This window comes from Mustela nivalis (assembly GCF_964662115.1).
Source record: "Mustela nivalis genome assembly, chromosome: 5".
In the NCBI taxonomy this organism is placed as follows: domain Eukaryota; kingdom Metazoa; phylum Chordata; class Mammalia; order Carnivora; family Mustelidae; genus Mustela; species Mustela nivalis.
In genome coordinates this window covers 22,408,452-22,430,538 of record NC_139024.1, presented here as the reverse complement: position 1 = coordinate 22,430,538, position 22,087 = coordinate 22,408,452, and the positions used below count along the sequence as shown (strand labels likewise).

At 40.1% G+C, this 22,087-nt stretch overlaps 1 protein-coding gene and 1 long non-coding RNA gene across 3 annotated transcripts in view; one reads left to right on the top strand and one right to left on the bottom strand.

The window, feature by feature from the left end:
- LOC309865559 overlaps window positions 1-22,087 on the top strand; it is a 23,694-nt gene extending 1,607 nt beyond the window's left edge. Inside the window, exons 2-4 of the long non-coding RNA XR_014312168.1 lie at window positions 4,168-4,334; window positions 12,695-12,791; window positions 21,645-22,087. This is a non-coding gene — a long non-coding RNA (uncharacterized lncRNA). The remainder of the gene's footprint in view (window positions 1-4,167; window positions 4,335-12,694; window positions 12,792-21,644) is intronic.
- Window positions 4,458-22,087, bottom strand: part of PPIL6 (peptidylprolyl isomerase like 6) — a gene marked incomplete at its 5' end in the record, with an annotated part of 34,235 nt that continues 16,605 nt past the window's right edge. Inside the window, 4 exons of one of the 2 annotated variants that reach the window (XM_082732026.1) lie at window positions 4,458-6,172; window positions 6,418-6,496; window positions 11,188-11,323; window positions 20,448-20,504. In XM_082732026.1, the coding sequence (XP_082588152.1) occupies window positions 6,116-6,172; window positions 6,418-6,496; window positions 11,188-11,323; window positions 20,448-20,504 (329 nt within the window). In that variant the 3' untranslated portion in view covers window positions 4,458-6,115. Of the gene's footprint in view, window positions 6,173-6,295; window positions 6,497-7,640; window positions 7,780-11,187; window positions 11,324-20,447; window positions 20,505-22,087 lie in introns of those variants that run through there. The other variant, XR_014312162.1, reaches the window with a different exon arrangement.

The following is a 22,087-nucleotide window of genomic DNA, read 5'->3' as shown; positions in this document are numbered from 1 at the left end:
TGGCATCTATTGCAGTAGCTCAAGGAAGGCTTCCAAAGTCACTTCACTGTTCCAGAGCAAGGTCTGGCGTCTATAACACAGTTTTAACAACATGCATTAAACATTGTAATATTTCAAGTAAGTTTCAACAAAGGATTGTAATGAATCAAAGATTAATAGTGAGCTAAAATTGTAGATTTACTCTTTTTTTTTTAAAGATTTTATTTATTTGACAGACAGAGATCACAGTAGGCAGAGAGGCAGGCAGAGAGAGAGGAGGAAACAGGCTTCCTGCAGAGCAGAGAGTCTGATGCGGGGCTCCATCCCAGAACTCTGGGATCATGACCTGAACCGAAGGCAGAGGCTTTAAAACCCACTGAGCCACCCAGGCACCCCTGTAGATTTACTCTTACTAGTAACACTGTGACCAGGATTGATGATAAAATCCTAGAGATACCATCATTAGCGAAGCTCTTCACTGGCTATGGATATTTCTTCCATGACTGTGGTTGGTTACACTTAAGAGCAGTTGTTCTCAACCTTGGCTGAATATAGGAATCACCTGGGAAGTTCTGGAAAATCCTGATGCCACGGTATCAATTTAATTACTGTGGAAAAATGCCTGGGCATCAGGATTTTTCAAAGCTCTCCAGGTGTTTTTAATCTTCAGTTTAGGTTGAAAACCACAGCTTTACTCTTCTCAGAGTATGGGTTCATGAACTAATACATTCATATCGCCTGAAAGTTTGTTAGAGATGCAGAATCTCTGGCCTCACCTCAGACCTCCCAAATGATAATCTGCTTTTTTTTTTTGGAAGTTCATATGTACATGTGTTTTAAAGTTTGAGAAGACTGCTTTACATTATAATCTGTGGAGAACTATTCTAAATTGCTGCAGCTCTTAATAGTGACTCCTCTACAAGATGACATCCAGGAAAACATGTTGTAAAGTTTTTGTTTTGTTTTACAAATATATGTAAGGGTAGGGTACAAATGCAAAACTCTTGGATGTAGATTCTCTCTAGGCTGGCACCCGAGACATATTTATTTTCATTTCTACTCTGCTTCAAACCCTGGGTCTGCTGGAGTTTTTTCTTTTTCCATTAGAGGTCTCAGCCCTTTAGAAAACAGAAGGAATCCATTTTTCTAACATATCTCTTAGGAACAACCCAAATTCAAGCTAAACTGCACCTCAGGAAGCTCTCTGATACTGTGCATTACTACTACCTCTCCCTGTGCCCAGGTATTATGCTCCTCCTCATCCTGTCTTGGGGAGCTGATTTTCAGCCAGAACACTCCCAGGTGGATATTCTGGTTTTTAAAATATTCAGGGGATTTTGTCCTGACTGCTAGAGGGCACTGCGCTGAGCAGAACGCGTGTCCCAGTCCCCCTGACCTAAGACCCGTCTGCCTGTTGCCTCTCCTGCAGCTAGAGGGCTCACCTCCAGTCCAGCAGGAGCTCCAGGACCCTGAACCAGGCCTCTAGTTGCTGTCCCTTCTGACTGGTCAGTGTTTGCATAGATCTGTGCTACCTTGATGAAATCAAAGTTTCTTGTCTTACCATTTTTCTTCACTGTATTCTGTTGTCACGATTTGCATAACGTTTTCTTGCACGTACCTGCATGCCACAAGTCTCCCAATACCAGTCTTTTTTTTTTTTTTTAAGATTTTATTTATTCATTTGACAGATCACAAGTAGCCAGAGAGGCAGGGAGAGAGCGAGGAAGGGAAGCAGGCTCCCTGCTGAGCAGAGAGCCTAATGGGGGGCTTGATCCTAGGACCCTGAGATCATAGCCTGAGCTGAAGGCAGAGGCTTTAACCCACTGAGCCACCCAGGTGCCCCTTTCTTTCTTTCTTTTTTTTTTTTTTTTTTAAAGATTTTTTATTTGAGAGAGCATATGCAAGCAAGAGGAGGGGCAGTGGGAGAGGAACAGAGAGAATCCCAAGCAGATTCTACCCTTGTGCAGGGCCTGACACAGGGCTCAATCTCACAACCCTGAGATCATGACCTGAGCCAAAATCAAGAGTTGGGTGCTTAACCTAGGGAGCCACCCAGGCACCCCTGTGTATGTCTTTAATACAGCCCAGCCCAGTGGTTCTTAATGTGTGGTCTCCAGGGCAGCAGCAGCAGCACCATGTGGAACGTGTTAAAAATGCAGATTCTTGGGGCACCTGGGTGGCTCAGTGGGTTAAAGCCTCTGCCTTCAGCTCAGGTCATGATCCCAGGGTCCTAGGATCAATCCCCGCATCAGGCTCTCTGCTCTCTGCCTGCCTCTCTGCCTGCTTGTGGTCTCTGTCTGTCAAATAAATAAATAAATATTTTTTAAAAAGAAAAAAAAATGCAGATTCTCTGACCCACTACAGATCCACTGGGTCAGAAATTAGGATGAGACTCAGGAACCCATATTTTGTTGATAGGCTCAAGCATTTCTCATGCACACCAAAGTAGAAAAACCTGTGATTTATCACATTTTTTTTTAAAGATTTTATTTATTTATTTGACAGAGAGAAATCACAAGTAGGTAGAGAGGCAGGCAGAGAGAGAGAGAGGAGGAAGCAGGCTCCCTGCCGAGCAGAGAGCCCGATGCGGGACTCGATCCCAGGACCCTGAGATCATGACCTGAGCCGAAGGCAGCGGCTTAACCACTGAGCCACCCAGGCGCCCGATTTATCACATTTTCAAAGACATCTAATCAAATACCAAACTTTGTACTTATATGTTAATTTTCAAGGTTGTTTCCAGATATTTTGTATGATATATAAAATTTATTTGAGAGATGGCTGGCTAGATTGGCCCAATTTAAGATTCCATTTTAGGAAGGGTGGCAGATTATATAATTAACATAGTAGTTTTTAAAAATGAAGAGAGCATATCACTAGCTGTGATGGCAATCCATTCTAATTTTAAGGATATATTTTTGAATAAATCCAGTCAATTGAAAATGTGATATTAGTGACGAACTAAGACTGAGCATTAGAGAGACCTGCGGTTTCTTGACGTGGTGGTGATGATATTCTTTCGGTCAGTGACAGCTTGATGGGGTTTTGTGGGTTAACATTCCAGAAGGGAAGCTCATTTTTATTGAATAGTTGCTATGTGTCAAGCGTCATCACAAGTGTCTTCACATATTATCTCAGGCCTCAAACCACTGTGAGATAGATGTACCCCCATTTTACAAAAATCAAAGCCCAAAGTAATAGTACTGTTACTGATTTTGTAAATTTACTCAGAGAATCTCTAAAGTTTTAGAGTCAGACAGAGCTAACAGCTTCTTTACTTCGATATCTTCTTTCTACAAATGAGGAAAGTGAAAGACTAAGTTATTTGATTGCTTCATTACTAAATAACTAGGACTAAAACACTTGCTAATTTAAGATATGTATGAAGTACAAAAACTCAATATGGAATCCTGAGGTTGCCAGACCATTCGTTCATTAACAAATAATGGGCATGGTTTGCAGTTGGGACAAACAAATTCTTTAGATAGAATTTTAAATGTTTATCTCAAATCTCCCATAATAAGAAAAATGTCCAGATACCACACGCCCCTTATTAACGTGACTTAGTATAAGTTACAGGATATGAGTTTGGCTTTGCCATATCAGCAATTGGGGCAAGATCATATAACATTTTCTATAAATTATCAGAATGCGTTTCATATTTGTAGACGTGGAACATTCTAGAATCCCTTCTGTTGAATCAAATCAAAGTCAATTTGGTTAAATCAAAGTCCTATATGGAGTTAAATTGGGATAAGTTTTTGAATCTTTGAATCAATTTCTTCAAATTACATGGCTAACATACATGTTCTGATACAGAATACATTCTAATACAGAAGTATCACTGTGTGAACATTTAAATGGTGGTAAGAAAAAACACTGCATATACAAATCTATGATGTAAGTTTCTACATAGCCTGAGAGTAGGACGTGGGAGTGGACAAAGGGACCGGGAACTTGCCATCCTTTAGAAAGTCGGTAGGGATCTACCTTTCCATTGCAGGTAAGTTGAAAAATAAAGGGAGCTGGAATCAGTTTCTTACACCCATGCAGATATCTCCGTTCTTTCACAATATCAGATAAACTGTTTAATTCCCTAGTGTATGGGTTCATGCAAGTAAGAGCAAGTAATAATTGCTGTGCTGCTTGTTATTACATGACGAATGCTTGTTAATTTGTTTTAACTAGGATCTCTGCAAAGCATCAGTTTTGTTCATTACACGTTTCACTAGTTGGTGAGAGGCCCTGTGGCAAGCCTAGCTCCCCTCTGAAATGTCACCGGAATGACCAGAGGAACCCATCCAAGGCCCAGAGAGAGGATCTAGAGACTTCATGCAAACAGCTTAACCTCTCAGGTTGGTGGAAACTTTTCAGAACAGAGGAAGAAGAACTATCTCCTCTTTAGTGTTTCCCAAATCTTGTTATTAATCAGAGTCGTTGAGGAGCTTTTAAAAAATACAACTTCCTAGGCCAACTCCTGAAGGTATACCAGTAATTTATTAAGCATACATTTAATGAGTACATATAGCATAAAAAGGTTCTGTTCTAGATCCTGCATATAAATTATTGATTCCTTGGACCCTCACAACAACTCTGTTTGGTAGGTGCTATGCGTTGACGTGAAGATTTGAAATAGAGGCACAGGGAAGTTCTTGCCTAAATGCATGCATCTAGGGAATGGCAGGACTAGGATTCAAACCAAGGCCGTCTGGCTCCAGAACACACATTCTTAACACTCTGCTGCCTCTGGGTCACTTGAGAATGTGACATAGGCAGTATGCTTTCTCCCCATCCACCTCCAATCTTACTATAAAGGCATATACCAAATAGCAATAAAGTTGTGATTTAACAAAACAACAAAAACATCACATTTCGGTTGTCAGAAGTTAGAGATGGACGGTGGAGAGCAGGGGAGTAGGTGTAACTATAAAGTGGTAGCCCAAGGGAGGTCTTTGTGAAAACTTGTGTGACTTGACTGCGGTATCAGTCACATGAATCTACACGTGATAAAATGATAACACACACTGTACTGATGTCGATTTCCTGGTTTATATATCGTACAATAGTTGTTGCGTAAGATATGTCCATTGGAGAGCCTGGATGATCAGCACACAGGACTGCTCTGTACGATTTTTGCAACTTCCTGTAAATTTATAATCCTTTCAAAATGAAAAGTCAAAGAAAGCATATGCCTCCTTTTGGCAACCTCCAAATCAATTAGAGGCCTGTCTGCTTAAGAGATCATTCTTGGAAGACAGACCTTCTGCAAAGGGCAAGAAAAACCCAAAATCTTAATGGCTTTGGGCATAGTATGAATGCAATGGCAGCAGTGGTGGAGGCAGCTGAGCAAGGTCACCACCAACAGAGTCACTCATTTCAATAACTACAAAGAGGGGGCTGAAACTAGTCACTTACATCTTGCCGTGATTTCTAAATGACTGTGCCCAGCTGGCCAAACAGGATCCTCTAGGTTGAGCTAAATGAATGAACAGAATCCCTTTCCCACACTTCGAGACTCTGACTCGGTAGATCAAGGACAGGGTCCTGCAGTCTGTGTTTTAAAAGCTCCCCTGGTAATGGATTTAAGAATCTCAGATTAAGGAGCAGCTGATGAAGCAGGATCCCCAATAACATCTCAGGAGTCAATGATCACAGGGCTGATTAGCGTTGGGATGCTTAACCCAAGCCTTTGGTTTTCATATGGTTGGTGTGGCTCAGAGATAAGCATTCTTTTCATGTCAGATAGATGCCTTTTTCTGAATGCTGCATGTAAACTATGAAATATTACAGTGAATTTTTTTATTGCCTCTTTTTTCTATTTGGTTATTTACCACCTTTCTTAGGGCAGAAATGTAGTTCACAGACAACATAATTCCGCTCCAAGTGCTGTAGGATTGGAAGGCCATTAGGTCCTGCTGCTAAGAATGGTTTAGGCTACAAGTAGCAAAATAATCAGCCAATAGTAACATCAACAAGCAGGAGTCTGTTTGTCTTACAGTAAGAAGCCAGAGATAGGTACTTTCTGGCATTGGTTCTTCAGCCCAAGAGTTGGGGCTGACATCTCCAGTTCTCTTGGCCTTTCCTTCACAACTCTGGCCTCTCTGCATTCAAGGCTGGTTGAAGGGAAGGGGCAGGATCACTGGCATTCTACTCTTGTCTCACTGGCGAGATGGTATTCCATGGCCACTACTGGCTGCAAAGGAGGGTGGGAAATTAAGTGTTTTGCTTTTATAGTCTGTGGCAGAGACCAGAAAGGAAAATGGGGAGGGATTGGGTGTGGGGAGGGCCAACCTACAGCATCTGTACAGCTTTCAAATTAAATTTTATCAAGCACTATTTAATTAAATATAGAAACAGCTGATCAGATGCATAATAATAAGTTGTCAGAGAATACTCATATGAAAATCAGGCATAAAGATCTCCACTGTCAATAATTACGCATTGTTGTATTGGTCTTTCATTCTCTGTTGGAACCAATTCCAATTTTTGAAGAACTTCTGTTCCTTCAACCAATTGCCTATATAGGAGGAAAAAATGGAGAATTTAGTCATAAATTTTCACATTAGCTTCCATCCATAAATCAAGTGTTATCCTGTTTAGCTATGACTACTTCCTGTAAATCAGATTATCAGTCATCAGTATTAATAGCTCCAGATGTGTCCACTTTGCCATGGTTCCTCCACATCCGTTCTGGGACCCTTCCAGTTTGTCATCCTCACTGCTGTCAGGGTTATCTCTTAAAAATGTAAACCTTAAAAAAAAAATTGCAAATCTGATCTCACTTCTCCACTTAAAATACTTCAATAATTTCCCTTATGATAAAGACCAAAAATCTCCCCCATGACCCGCCATGGGCTGCCTCCCTGCTGCCTTCCAGTGCTTTCCTGGGCCATGCTCCCCTGGCTCTCTGCCCCAGCGGGACTGACTTCAGTACCTCAGTATCCCATGCTGCTTCCCTGCCGTGTCTATCTGTTGTGCTCCTGCCCCCAACTCTCCCTTTGCTCCCCACCTCCTGCTTTTCCTTCAGATCTCAGTTTACTCATCGCTCCTCATTGCTCCTCGCTTATGCCAAGCTCCCCGTCATCTTTATAGGAGTTGTCAGGCTGATTTGACATTTATGCTGCCTTGATTAGTTTCTGATTCTCCCATGAGGACATAGTTCATGCTTTTACTTAGCACTCAACGCCTAACACACTGCGGGGCCCCTAGTAGGCACCTCATCACCACCACTGGATACGTGAACAAGAGCCATGCTAGTTTGGATCTCTGTAGACATTCGCTGGCCATGAGCTAGAACTCTCTGAGTGGAGCTAGACTTAGGATGGTTCTCTCAACTGAAAGAGAGTAACACGGGCTAGAGAGACAGCGCTAAACACGGGACTGGCTCCCTTTGGCACTGTTTGAGCAGCGGCAGTGGTTGAGGGGAAGGTACAGTTTCCGTTTCATGAACTTTTATAGGCACATGGCAGTGCTGACACTGTTCATGCCCTAGGCAACTCCGTCCACCTCTGGCTGTCTCCAACAGAAACCAGGACACTGAGCCCAACACAAGGTACATTCTGAGGATGAGCAAGGGACAAATGGACAGATTCACCTCTGACCAAAGAGGCTGTAGAGCCTGTTCTCCAGATTGGTCTCACAAATACTGAAGGAGCACTTACTATGTGCATCTCTCCACTGTGACAGGTGTTAAAATAGAAGATGCAAGTTTGTACAGAGTGCCAAGGAGGACAAAGAAGCATGTTGATTCTGGTAATCAGGAGGTTTCTGACTTAAGCCTTGTAAGGATTTTGGCAGACTCTAGAGAGGCAGAAAGGAACAAGATAAGCAAAGGCCAAGAGGCTGTCCTGGGAGTGATGGTACTGTGGTCTGGCTATAGGTCAGCTGCCATGGTGAGTTTCCAAATCTCTATTTCCGGCCTTGCCCCCCTTGAATACCTACTTATGGTATACCAGAGTTGCCTTCTGCCTCACCTGTAGTTATCCTAATCAGAAACATAACTCGTCCATCCTAAATCCATGATCTTCTCTCCCATATCCTCATACTCCCTATCTTGGTAAATGGCATCAACCATCCAAACAGTTCTAAAAATCCTAGGAGTTTCTCTAGACTCTCCCTACCCAGTATGGTAGCCATTGGCCACAGGTGGATATTTAAATTTGAAACTTAGTAAATGTAGTTCCTCAGTTGTACTGGTCATATTTCAAGTGGGCAGTGGCCATATGTGGCCAGCAGCTGTCATAGTGGACAGCACAGGTTTTAGTACATTTACAACACTGTAGAAGATTCTGTGACATACCACTGCTTGATACTCTTCCATGATCGCACCACCACCATTGAAAGAGTCACTGGAGTCTTGTTGAATCTAACTTCTGAGTATCGCTTGAATCTTTTTCTGTTTACCCACACTTCTCTGCACGGCCAGTGCTTTGGACCAGGACTTCATTTATGGCACTATTAGCATAGGGCCATAGAAGCCATAGGCTTCTTAACTGGCCTTTCCAATTTCATTGTCATCCTTTGCCAATTAATTCCTCATTAATGCTGAAAAGAATTTTTTCAAAATGAGAACCTAGTCATGTTACTCCCAATGAATTCCTCCATAGCTTCCCATCCCCTTTGGGTGGGAGTCCCTGCTTAACAGCATGGCACAGATAGTCTTTGGGACCTGGGCCTGACCGTCTCCTCCTCTCTACCCTCCTCTCTCTGTCCATTCACCACTGGGGTGCTAAGCTCTAGCCAGAACAAATGACTTGTAGATAAGAGGCTCTCCTTATTCCTCAGGGCCCCTCTGCAAAGGCTTCTCACTCTTCCCAAAATTTGATTTTACTCATTTTGATTTCAGCTTTCTCTGGCTAACTTCAACTTGAATTTCAATACTTATCTCCCCTCCTCATGCAGATTTCTATGCCCACCCCATTTGGGAGTCCTCTATAATAAAATTAATTACCCCCATCACTGTCCCTAATATTTACCCCTTCTACCTATGCATGTATGAATGGAGATTTTACAGATTTGTGTTTTGACATTCTTTCCTTATGAAGCCAGTGGGCAAGACAGTCTCCCCTGAAGAGCATTCCTAGTGTCATTTATCTGAAGGGACAAGTTCTTATACCAGGAATTAGGGCTCAAAAGGAAGGTCTGTCTCTCTCTGGACCTTGCTAACCATGTCTGGGATTCCGGAAACTCACATAAACCCGGGGACAATCTGCAATGGTAGAAAGCATTAACACCAGAAGCAGCCCTGCGGTGGGGAAGGACAGTATCCCTGAAGGAGTTACACTTGGTCAGAGTATCTACTTGCCTCTTAAGATATCACCTTTCTGCTCCCTAATGTTCTCTTAAGGTCTTGTTTAAATATTCCAGCTCAGACTCAGCTCTGATTTGGAGATTTCAGAGATCGATCGAGATGATACTTGGGCTAGAATAAAAGAGATACAGTGTCCCCCCCCCCCCCCCCCCGCCAAAACCAGACAAAATTGAGTGAGCAAGATTCCCCTGGAGGAAGGTGAATCACATGGAAAATAGCAGTCGTCAAAAGGAGACCACATCCTCCACTCCGCTGCCATCCTCTAGGGATCTGTGTTCGCTTTTGCGAGAGGAGCTGTCTTCCCTCTTTCCTGTATCCCCAGTGCACTCTTCACAGAACTGCCGTAGCCTGTGTCTCACTGGCTTAGAGTTGTTGGTTTTCTAATACACTACAGACTCCCTAAAGGGCAGAAATTGTACCTCTTCACTCTTTTCCTCACAACTGAGCACCATGACTGGCATATAGTAGGTGCCTAATAAAACGCTGGTTGAATGAATGAGTCAGGAAGCTAACAGAAGGGAAGGCTGAAATAGATGTGGGGTCAGATAATGAAGGCCCAGAATGCCACTCTAGACTTTAAGCTGTATGCATCTGGAGAGGGGTATATAGTGAAGAAGGAGATGTTAAACATTTTAAAGTAGTCATGTTTGTGTTTGAGGAAGGCACCTTTTGGAAAGATAGGAAGGATCACCTAATCATGTGGTTAAGATGATGGGAAGACACTTAAATGATCCAAGAAATTGTGAATATTATTTGGATTTTAAATAATTGAAGAATACATTTTCAAAATCAGAATACAGTTTATTTAGGACCAGGGAAAATAGAAGATAATACATCATTTTAGGTTATGCATCTATTAATAAAAAATTATCTTTTTAAAGAAATCTCCTTTGGATGAAAATACACTTTCTGCTTTTTCAGTCTAGAAATATCACTTGTATTACATTGAAGGGATAATTGTGGTTTAAATTAAAACTTATGAAATTTCTTCATGGGATGAAGAGTCAGTAATTATCCCTGTGGAGTGGCTGGAATAATCTAATACTTATTCAGAAAAATTCCAATACTCTGCATCATTTTAGGGAAGACCAAGTAAATTTCAACTTACATTCACTCCACTAATCAAACAGAGACATAAACACTGGAGTGATAAAGAGTATATCCATCATCCATTTTAGGTCCACATGCCCATTAGGAACTTTCTAATAATATTCTAATCATTATTACCTGAGGTGTTTCCATACTATAAATTGTTCAGTTTTAAAAGTTACTTGTAATTTGGATAGTTTTCCTATATCTTCTCACTGTGTTCATGGACAGGCACTTAAATGGCTTCACCTCACTTCTGCATCTAAATATTTCTATGTGTTTAAGCACTATGATATTGTTCATAGTAAATAAGAATGACAAAATCCTTGAGGCTGAAGATAGAAGGATGGATAGTCAGGACATTATAATGGCTGGACCTTAATGGTTTCTGTGTTTTTTATAGACAGCAAGCTTCTTATGAAATATTTATTCTAAATGTTTGTATTTGTATTATTTTTGCTTTTAAATTATATCTTCAGTTATCCCTAAACTATGTGGACCACGTTTTTAAAAAAGATTTTATTTAATTTGAAGAGAGAGAGCATGAACAGGGAGAGGAGCAGAGAGAGAGGGACAGGAAGACTCCATGGTGAGTGTGGAACCCATCTTGGGTCCCGGTCTTACAAGCCTAAGATCATGACCTGAGCCAACATCAGGAGTCAGGCACTTAACTGACTGTGCCACCCAGATGCCCCAAACCATACATATATATCTATATTATATAGACATATATAGACACACACACACACACACACACACACACACACACACACACACATATTATATAGACAAACTTATAGTGTACATACCCAAAAGCCACATATTTTCTATCCAGATAGGGTGCTGGCTGTAGTGTGATGTAGAATTGTGACCCGTTGGTGTGACGGCCTTTGTTGGCCATTCCAAGAACTCCCCTTTTATTATGAGGAATTGAAAAGTTTTCATCTAGAAAAGACAGTAGATAGTAGCTCATTAAAATATTTCCAAATTGTATTGTTTCATATTTCACTCCAACTGGGCTGTTAAAAAAGATAAGCTAGAAAATCTTCATTAGAACTATTTTTGAACATTTTTCTACATTTACTTTATCATTATTGTAGCTAAAAACAAGTGTGCTAAGAAAATTAATAATGTAAAAGGAAGTGCTTTAAATTAATAATGTAAAAGGAAGTACATTCTGAGGAAAGGTCAGCACATTTTCTTGTGCTGTTTGGCAGTAGTAGTTCATTCAAACTACCAATGTGATCATTAAAAATACCCTCTTCGAGAAGGCTTTTGGATCCGACCCTTCCCCTCACAGCATCTTATACAGCCCTCTGTGGTTGTCTTTATGACCTGTGCCATCGTTCACATGGCTTTTCTTCTCTAGTGTGTGCAGGCCCTTGTCTCAGGATAGCCTTACTCCTAGGGCCTCCTAGTACATTAACTGGTATGTATGTGGGTTTAAATGTTGGTGATGAAACGAAGGGGATTCATAATTTTTTTTGGAGTCTTTAAATAAATTTTAATCTCAAACTTTATATAGATTGACCAAGATTTTGTGAAAAGTGATTTTTATTTTTATTTATTTATTTTTTTTTGTAAAGTTAACAAGTGAAGAGAAGTGTATAGTGGTGAATTAAGCTGTTCTTTCAGGATGTGGCATTTCTAGTATGAGGTTACATTTACCTCCAAACTCAAAAACACGGAAGGAAGTGGTGGAAGAGAAATTCATGAAAAGCTTTCATTCAATAACCTTATAAGATTCTTGGGAGTAATTGAGAGGTATGAGCATTAAGTGTCAAGATTTTCTGAAGATGCAGTTGCTAAGCATTTGAAGTTTCACAGCTAAACCAACTGAGCAATTAAGCCATATCCGTAGTAGTAGCTTTTAGCTTGTTAAATTGCAACTGAGTAAAAACCTCTGAAATCTTGTGAAATGCAAATAAAGCACTTTTGTACAAATGAGTCTGTATAATTACATTGATGCTCTGTATTCCTTTCAGAGCAATTAAGAAATAATCCATTAATTTTACAGAAAATTACGTGGCACAGATATCTGCCCAAAGTAAAGATTCAGAGTTTTAGCAAAATGGCATGTCATTGTTCTTAGATATATGATAAATGTTTCTTAAATTCTGTAAACACTAAAAACAATTTTATAGCATAACATTTTTTTACCCAAAATTCTGTGATTATGGGAGAACTTTTAAAGTTTCATTAATTTTAAAGATAATATGTAGGTATAGGCAGCTCATAACTTACAAATTTAAAATGTGTTCACCTCAAAAATATGTGTGAAAAATAAGTAATTATGATAATGATTGTTTTAACAAGGTGCTGCCATGGAACTTAAGGACCCAAGGCTTGTCACTTCAAGACTGGCAGTGACGGCACAACAGAGGGGACTCAGCTGGTGACTCTGCCACACCAGGTAAAGCCCTTGGGTAGAATTCCACCTGTTTCTACTCTTGGAAAGCTCCCACAGCGGGGCGGGGAGCCAACCCTCCCCTTCTTGTTCTCTACACAGTTACTGGTGGGAGTCTCTGCTCTGAAACAGGTTGTAGTGACCTCCCATATGAACTCAGCATGAGCTGCCACTGGGACGGGGCCCTTGGTGCCTCCTTCACAGCTAACTTGGGGTATGGAGTGGACCCCCAGCCTTGCAGGAACAGATTATCTACTTAAAGACCAGAGCCAGTGACAAAATAGAGTTCCACATAAAATTCTGTCTTTAGAGAAGCTTTCCTGAAAAATGACTATCCGAACAGTATTTTTACAGTAATAGAGAAGTTTTGTTTTTTTTTTTATCAGTAACAAGATGGAGAGGGAAAATCCCGGGTTTAAGTCAACATTTGTTTATTTGACAAATATTTTTACAGTGCCTAGTATGTTCTGAGGGTTAAGTGCAGAGCTTCAGACTGTTCAGTTATATAAAAAATGTAAACTTAATGTGCTCACATAAATTTTTGAGGATAGGGAAAATAATAGATCCTTATTCAACCAACCCTTCACCACCCCCTCAACTTTTTTTGAATGGGATAATTAACTGTTCTAGATTAGTTTAACTCTATCAGCCCTGAATGGAAAGGAAAAATTTCAACAACCTACCAGAAAGTGAAGTAGGAAGAACAAAAAACATTTTTTTTCAAACATCTTTTTTATTGCTGGGTAAAAATAGAAAAATTTTAAAATTTGAGTGCTGGCTAAACTAGCATAATTAATAATAATTTTATTTTTAGGTCATATTAATTGAGACATGGAAGGAAGTTTAAAAGCTATGGTAGGATCTCAGGAGCCTCTCATTCCATTGTCTGTGACTCAGGAATTCCTGCCTCTGCCACTTACCATAAAATAGGAATCGTAGTTACTGCTCTGTGGTCAAAATTGGCCTCATTTATAACATACAACGGGAAGGGCAACATGTAACTATTTGAAATAGAAATCAGAATTTATGGAAAAAAATCAATTTATAGGCTGAAGAAAATCAGTTTCTCAATCTGTTTCAAATAAAGTCATTCTGATGCTTATAAAGGAAGCAACTACCACAAGTCTGGGAAAACTGCCATGCATTCTCTCTGGTAAAACTATAATCAGATAGTTTAGGACATTTCCATATAATTTGCTGAAGGCAGTAATATCAAGTAAAAATCTGACCTGAATATTGCAATATTAATTTTGTAAACCAAATGTTCTATTTTTGCTATCATATTTAAATAATAACAGCTATATACTCTTTATTATTACATAAAAGTACATGAACTGGTGCTACTTGGCATGTTTTAATTGTTGCTTTAATGAAGCATTTGTAAGTATACGTGCTGATCATGTGTGTGACATTAGGAATGAATAGCCAGTATTCATGAACACTTAAGGGGATAAACACTTAGTGTATGTTTATAACATTGAACACTAGTGACAGTGAGAGGATTCCAGCTATAGAAAACATGAATGAATTTCATAGGCAGTGGATGAACAAAAGAAGTAAGACACAAAGAATGCCTACAGTGTGATTCCATTTACATAAAATTCAGAACCAGGCAAAATTTAACTATATTGTTTAGGGATACCTACCTGGGTGGTTAACCTATCAAGGAGAGCAAGGAAGAAAGGCAGGCTAGTGGTTAACTCTGAGGGAGGTGGAGTATTGCTGAGGCTGGACAAATAGGGTGCTTCTGGTATGCTGGCAAATTTTCTTTCTTGACAAGGATGGTAATACGGGGATTTGCTTTAAAATTATGCCTTAATTGTACATATGCACTTTCCATATAGAAGTCTCAACATTTAAAAAAAAAAAAAATAGCCCTTAAATGGCTACCCAGACTGTACTATTTTCAGTTACTCAGTATTGACAGTACATCAGGCTGTGTGCCATTTATTCATGAACATTTTCATGTTTTTAAAAGATTTTATTTATTTATATGAGAGAGAGAGTGAGTGAGCATAAGTGAGGTGAGGGGCAGAGGGGAAAGCAGACTCCCCGCTGAGCAGGGAGCCCGATGTGGGTGGGGCTCAATCCCAGGACCCTGGGAACATGACCTGAGCCAAAGGCAGATGCTTAACCAACTGAGCCACCCAGGCACCCTGAACACTTTCATTTAAAGGCAAGGAGATCTAAGAACTAGACAAATGGATATTAAGTGCTGTATCTGTGAATTAGGGCACAAGCTAACATTAACAGACTGGTCTACTTAAAGTGACAAGAATAATCCAATATTTTAAAATATTTTTCTTTTGCTTTTTATATAAATGACATTTTTCTCTAGTCAGCCCAAACCACTCAACTGCCAATCCTTGACCAGGAGAAGGATTAGGGATATTATACATGGAGGAAAGAAAGGGCTAATATTCAGTTTCTTAACATTCAGAATAGGATTTGGGGAGACAATTTAAAAAAACTTGCGATTTGAAACAAAGCAAAATGGACTTCCTTCAAGTTAAAAAAAATGATTCACTGATTTATAAAATAATCATCTAATTATTATTTATTACATTCTTTTAAATTCACTGTGCTTAGCTTAATAAAAGTGAGTTTAGTGGTTGTAGTCATTTTTTAGCAAGCCCCAGGTTTCAGATCTGCAGCTCGTGGTAACAGGGCTCAGTGAGAGAGACAGGGGGAGGTGGAAGCACTGGCTGGCCCTTGTGTACATATCCCCCCGGGGTGGATGAGGGAGGAAACCCAGCAAAGCTTTACTGTTTTGAGCAGTTACTCATCTCTCCTTGGGGGCATTTCTCCTTTTCATTTGCTGGGTTACTGAGTTTCTGATCTTGCACCCACAGATATCCTGAGTAATGGAGGCTTCCCTGAACACACTGGGCCTCCCCCGGCACCAGAGGACAGTCGCCTCCACTGTAACTGTGTAAGGATAGGAGTGCGGGACAATCACCAGAGGCACAGGTTGTCCAGGGGGCAGGCAAGGACAGGAGCTAAGAGATGTGTCTCCTGCTGGACAGAAGGCCCAAGTTGTCTGAGACAGTGCCTCTGAACACGACTCCAGGTGATCTGACAGCGGCCGTGGGGTGGACCCATACAGTGGATTTTCATCAGGGATGCAGCTTATTAGGAAAGGATCCAGGAACATCCCTTCCCCATCTGCAATGTTTTATTTTAAGACCCAACTCAAAAGCTACTCTGGGCCACCGCCCCCAACTTTCCCAGGAAGCTATTGGTTCTTTTCCACAGCGCTCAGTTCTTCCTCTGTAACCTCCATTGGCACCGTGCCGGTAGCTAATCCCTTTGAGTATCTGTCTGCACCAAACCTAAAATCTTCGAGGCTAGAAGCTTGGTCGTATCATCTTTGTATCTTAAGGCCCTAGCACCATGTAGGCACCCAAGAGTTGAATGTTTATTAATGAATAAATAAATAAATGATGTAATTTGCCCGGTTTCATTTGATAAAGCTGGCTCCACTTGCACTTAGAAGGAAATTGGCTTTTCCTTTTCCCTTCACTTTGGTATTCATTCAATATTACTTTTTTAAAACCTTTTCATTGTATTAAAACTTAGACACAAAAGCCATAGAAAACTAACATATAATTAAAGTTATTATTAGTTATTATAAGGGAAACACCCTTTTCATCCCCACTGAGGCCTGCTTTCCCAAAAGTGCCTTGTCTAGTTCAAAAGTAACCACTTCCCTGATTTTGAAATGCTCTCCTGCTTAATATTTCCTTATACACTTGGCCCTTGAATAGCACTAGCTTCGATCTTCAGGGATCCACTCATATGCAGATGTTTTTCAGTGCAGGACAGAACTATAAATGTATTTTCTTTTCCTTATGATTTTCTTAACATTTTCTTTAGCTTATTTCATTGTAAGAAAATGGTTGATCAGTCTATGGCCATACCACCCTGAACGTGCCTGATCTCGTCTCGTCTCAGAAGCTTAGCAGGGTTAGGCCTGGTTAATACTTGGAAGGGAGAAAATGGTTAATCAACTGTTTGTGTTTTTGATAAGGCTTCAGGTCAACAGTGTTAGTAGTTAGTCCACAGCTATTAGTAGTTACTAGGTAGTATAGTTTTTGCCTTTTTTTTTTTAAGATTTTATTTATTTATTTATTTATTTTAAGAGGGAAAGAGAGCAGGGGAAGAGATGGGGGGAGAAGGGATAAGCACATTCCCTGCTCAGCAGGGAGCCCAGTGCATGGCTGTATCCCAGGCTGAAGGCAAATGCATAACTAACTGAACCATCCAGGTTCCCCAGTCTTTACCATTTTAAAAGACTTGTTATGAATTTTAAGTCTCTTAATCTTCAAGGTCTGCGTCTATCTCTTTACTTTTTTTTTTTTTAAACTCAGTAGAGAGAGACTGTTGTTTTCTTTTTCTTTCTTTTATCTGTTAATAAACCTGAGCTGTTTAACCTCTAGAATTTTTCCCAGTCCAAAGTTTGCTGACTGCACATGTTTGGGGCATTTCAGTATGTTTCTGTGTTCTTTGTCTTGTCCTCTTGCCTGTAATACTTATGTTGAGAGGGCAAGTCAATTTCCGCTTGTTTGATATATTGGGAACATCTGAGCTTAACGAATCTTGCCCATGTTTATGTGCAATGTCTAGGAGAAACACCAGGTAAATGTAAAAAATGGCTCGCAGCTGAACTGAGCTGTATCGAAACACCCACACCTCAGACATCTGCCACAGGTGACCTCAGTATGAGCTGTGTCCACCAACATCTGATGCTGCAGCTTGCCTCCAATCTCAGAGAGCCCTCCTTCCACCACTTCACAATCAGTCACAAGCTACACCTCTTCCCACACCATCTCCTCAAACGTCAGGGAGCTTTCGAGGTAGAGTGCCAAATTCATTCTAGTATTTCTGTGTTTCTTGACCATATAAATAGATGTTAAACTGTTACTGGCTTTGTGAGGTTACTCTGTATTTTAATGTGTCACCGAGGAAGGGTTTTCTCGTACCTCACATTTGCCATAAGTCCTGCAGTTTTTAATGCATGATTTTCATCGTGCAGAGATCTTTAGGACCACATGACATCAGAACTAGCTATATTTCCTACAGATTGGCAGCTGGGTCCAGAGGCTTAATCAAACTCATGTTCCGTCCCTTTGGTGGTGCGTTCTCTCCACAGAAGGCTCATAATGTCTGGTTGTCCCTGTTTTTGTGAAGTTAGCAGATAACAATGCAGCAAAGGCTTAGATCCACTATTTCCCTGGGGCAGCAAAATGATACTATTCTAATTCTATTATTTCTTTCTCATCTATCTGTTGGAATGCTGTTGTAAGTAGCAATTTTCTCTTACCTACAATTTGGTACAGTTCATATAGGAAAGGCAAGATAAATGCTTGATTCTTTGCTTTTGTTTATCAGTTTTTCAAGATAATGAATTTGTTTCCCATCATTCCCTCAAAGATAAGCTATTAGGCTTTACTTTATAATATGATGTCATTTTGAATTCATGGATTTAAAATATTTGTTGGGTTTCAATTATTTGCAATTACTATTCTTTTTGAAGTTCAAATCTTTGGCCAGTGAGAGCCTCTTCAAGTTGTCTCCCAAGGCCTTTACATGACCCTAGTAAATCTTTAATAGCTTTCTTGCTATCTGATAATAGCATGACTAAACATGAGTTTCAAGGCTCATTTTGTAATGTCCTGTCCTGGAACTGAAACCTGCCATTTCCCCTAGGAACCGTGGTTACTTTAAGTGAGAAATAACACTTCAGAACACCAATGTAAATGCTAGGAGTGTGTGATGCTACTAAGTTAGTCCTTGTCCAATTCAGTGGATAGAGCTATATAGGTAGATATGATACTTTGTGAGTTTAAACCGGTATTTCCAGTACAGAATATTTGACTTATTGGCTTCTGTCATATTTGATTTGTATCTCCCTTCTTGCACTTTGAAAATCATGATTCACAAGGACACCTGAAATGATGAATTTAGGAAATCCTATAATTACTTACTTTTTCCATATTACAGATATAAAAGTCTCAAAATAATACCATCACCAGTGTAATTACTGAAAATAGCTTAAAGTTTTTGCATACGTTCTCTACATTTTCTTCCAGTTTTGAAAGGGTAGGCTAAAGATACAGTCATTATATATCATACTCTCACCTTTTATTCCTCATTAAATTTTAGTTTCACAGTAACTATGTGATTACTGCTCATCACCAATCTTGATGTCAAGGTCTCTCTCATAATTTGTGTGAAACTCATCAAATCCTTTTTAAATTCAGGACAGTTTTTTTCAACATTAGTTCTTAGTATTTTGTCTATTCCCTTGCATTCATTTAATCCATTAGGGACAACTTGCCATCCATATGTTGGATCTTCTCTTTCTAGCTATTTGTCACTTTCTTATAAATCCTTTTATCTTCATTATTTTTTGGTTTTAAAAATTCCCCCTTCCACCTTTTACTTCTTTTAAGACATGCATATCTGTCAAGTTTATTTGACCTTATTTCCTTTGAGTTTATCTCTGAAATGTTCTTTTACTGCTAATTCTTCCCTAATTCTGTAACCTCTAAGTTTTTCTAATTCTGACTTATGAGTTCTTTCCTGTCTTATATCATACTCTCTGTGTCTTCTGGCTCATTCTGAAAATTTGTACAGTTTTGATCTGTTTTGTGAGCATGTCTTTCTAGTGTGCTTTCATGATCTGTAGTGATGTTCCTCTGCTCCTTATTCTCTTTCACTTCACCATGAAACTTTTTGTTGCCAGTTTTTATATAAAATTAGGTTTCCTACGTGTTTAGGATGTCGCTTTTCTCAATTCACAAAGCTCCCTCTTGTGCTGTTTTCATGTAGTGTTCGACAATATGGCAACTTGCTTTCTGCGCTTTCCTGGCTCTTTCCCCATTCCTTTGTCACTGTTGCCCAGCTACCCTGCATAACTTTGGTTCCATTCACAGTAACATCTCCTCATTGTGGGCCTGTCCTGGAAGAGTGCCCTTTCAGATCAGTTTCAAGAGTTCAGAGAGGTTAGGCTGCTCCAGCCTCAAACCTTGCCAGGTACCTCTTACACTCACACACTGTTGGCTATTTTGAAGTTCTGCTATTCTCGAGACAGCCAGAAGTGCTGCTTTCTCCCACATAGATGCCGGCACTGTGCACATTTCATAGCTATAGGTAGTTTGTCCTCATCTGTTTGTATTGAGAATTCATTTAGATACCTTGTCACCTAGTTTTGTTGTAAATGTCATCCATGGGTTTTTAGTTTTTCTATCTACTTACACAGTCTGTTTTTATGTTGGAATTTCAAAAAATTCAAAAACTATGCCATCACCATGACCCCATCTTCCAACGCTCCCCAACAGCAGTCTTAATGGGATGATTATCAAAGTACCAAATTCTGAGTACGGGCACGGCAAATTAGAAGGCTTAAAAATATAAATTCCCTTTGACCCCACAATACTAATTCTAGAAATTTAGCCTAAAGGAATAATATAATGAGGCAGAGGGAAAAAAATGTGTATACAAAGCTGTTCTGGACTGGACTGGGGTACCTTCCCCCACTCCGTTTTTAATTCCCACTTTCAGTGTTATCCCAAACACCATCTTATTTGGAGTTGTGAATCATCCAGTCTTGTTAGATTTATCAGCTGATATAGACTGGCAGAATTTAAAGACACATACCTTCAAACGTTGGTCCGTAAATCGACACTCCATCATCTCCTCTTCCTTCTACTATATCTGATAAATAACAATGAGCAAACATTAGAATTTTGAGCCTAAAAAAGAGTAAAGACTGGAGGAAAAAGCTTTAAATTGTGATTCCATTTATACCAATGACTACTGTTTTAAGATCCATAATTGTTCAATATCTAAACCATGAAAATATTACTGTAGTGATTTCACTGCATTTTGTAAGCACTTTAACACTCCTGATCCCATTCCCCTGATAAGAACTCTTTGAAGTAGGCTAAATTATAATGCAGACCCTTTGAAATGATGATGCATTTAATTATAATTGTGGTCACAATTTAAAGGAAGTGTATTCATATAAAGTCTGCTTGCCTCACAAGTTATTCCACAGTCCTTCTTGCTTTTCAGGAAAATGGAAAGACCAGACTGAGAAAATGAAATAGGAACAGTGAGATCTTTTTAGAGGAGGAATAAAAATAGATGCTCTAAATAGAGTCAGTGTTCAAATTTTTCATTCCTTGGAACCCCCAGTGTGATAATTCATTTATTTACCCAGTATTCTGGAAAGGAAGTTCCCTTACAACGTAATGAGGGGGATTTTTTAACAAGTATTTATCACGTCCCAGTTTGCATTGTGCACGTCATGCGTGGAGTTGGGCTCAGGCAGCGCTACTACTGTAAACGTCCTCTACACACAAGTGACTTCTTCTCCATCCACCGCTGAAAGGGAAACAGAGCAGACTACTGGAAATAGCCGACTCTAGTAGAAACAAGGGTCTCTAAGCTCTGTAGCCCCAGCCTCCCCATCAGCCCTCTTTCACCTTCCTGGAGCACAGCATACAATACATCTCTGTTGAAAGACTGTGCAATTTTAACTCAGCGTGAGTTACCTATAATAAACGTGCACTGTTTTAAAGAAATCGGATGCAATAGCAAGCACGCGTAGAGATTTGATTCAGGACAGGCATGTGGCATTTAAATTCCATTCATGGGGGCACCTGTGTGGCTCAGTGGGTTAAGACTCTGCCTTCAGCTCAGGTCATGATCTCAGGGTCCTGGGATCGAGCCCCACATCGGGCTCTCTGCTCAGCAGGGAGCCTGCTTCCTCCTCTCTCTCTGCCTGCCTCTCTGCCTACTTGTGATCGCTGTCTGTCAAATAAATAAATAAAATCTATAAATTCCATTCAGGAACGGGCTCAGAAGTTGATCATTGAGCCGGAAGTCTTCAAACCTGCTCGGCCTGATACTCCCCTCGTGGTTCACCCAGAGCCCTCGGCATCTCTCAGGAGTACACTGCAGTGGCTGAAGACTAAGTCCAGGATTGGGGAAGTCGAAGGTCCTCCAGCACCAATTCCTTCTGATCGTAGAGTTCACTTTGCTCAGACAAATCTGCCTGTGGTTCGCCCCCACTACTGATTCACGTCAGCATCTGTGGTACTCCTTTGCCCTCTCTAGAACACCCACCATTCCTCTTGCCCTTTGCTTCCCATCTCCCAGGGAAATATTTTATATTGACACCCTTTCAATCAGTACTTGAATTCAGCCTTCTTTTTTTTTTTTAAATGTATTTATTTATTTTCAGCATAACAGTATTCATTATTTTTGCACCACACCCAGTGCTCCATGCAATC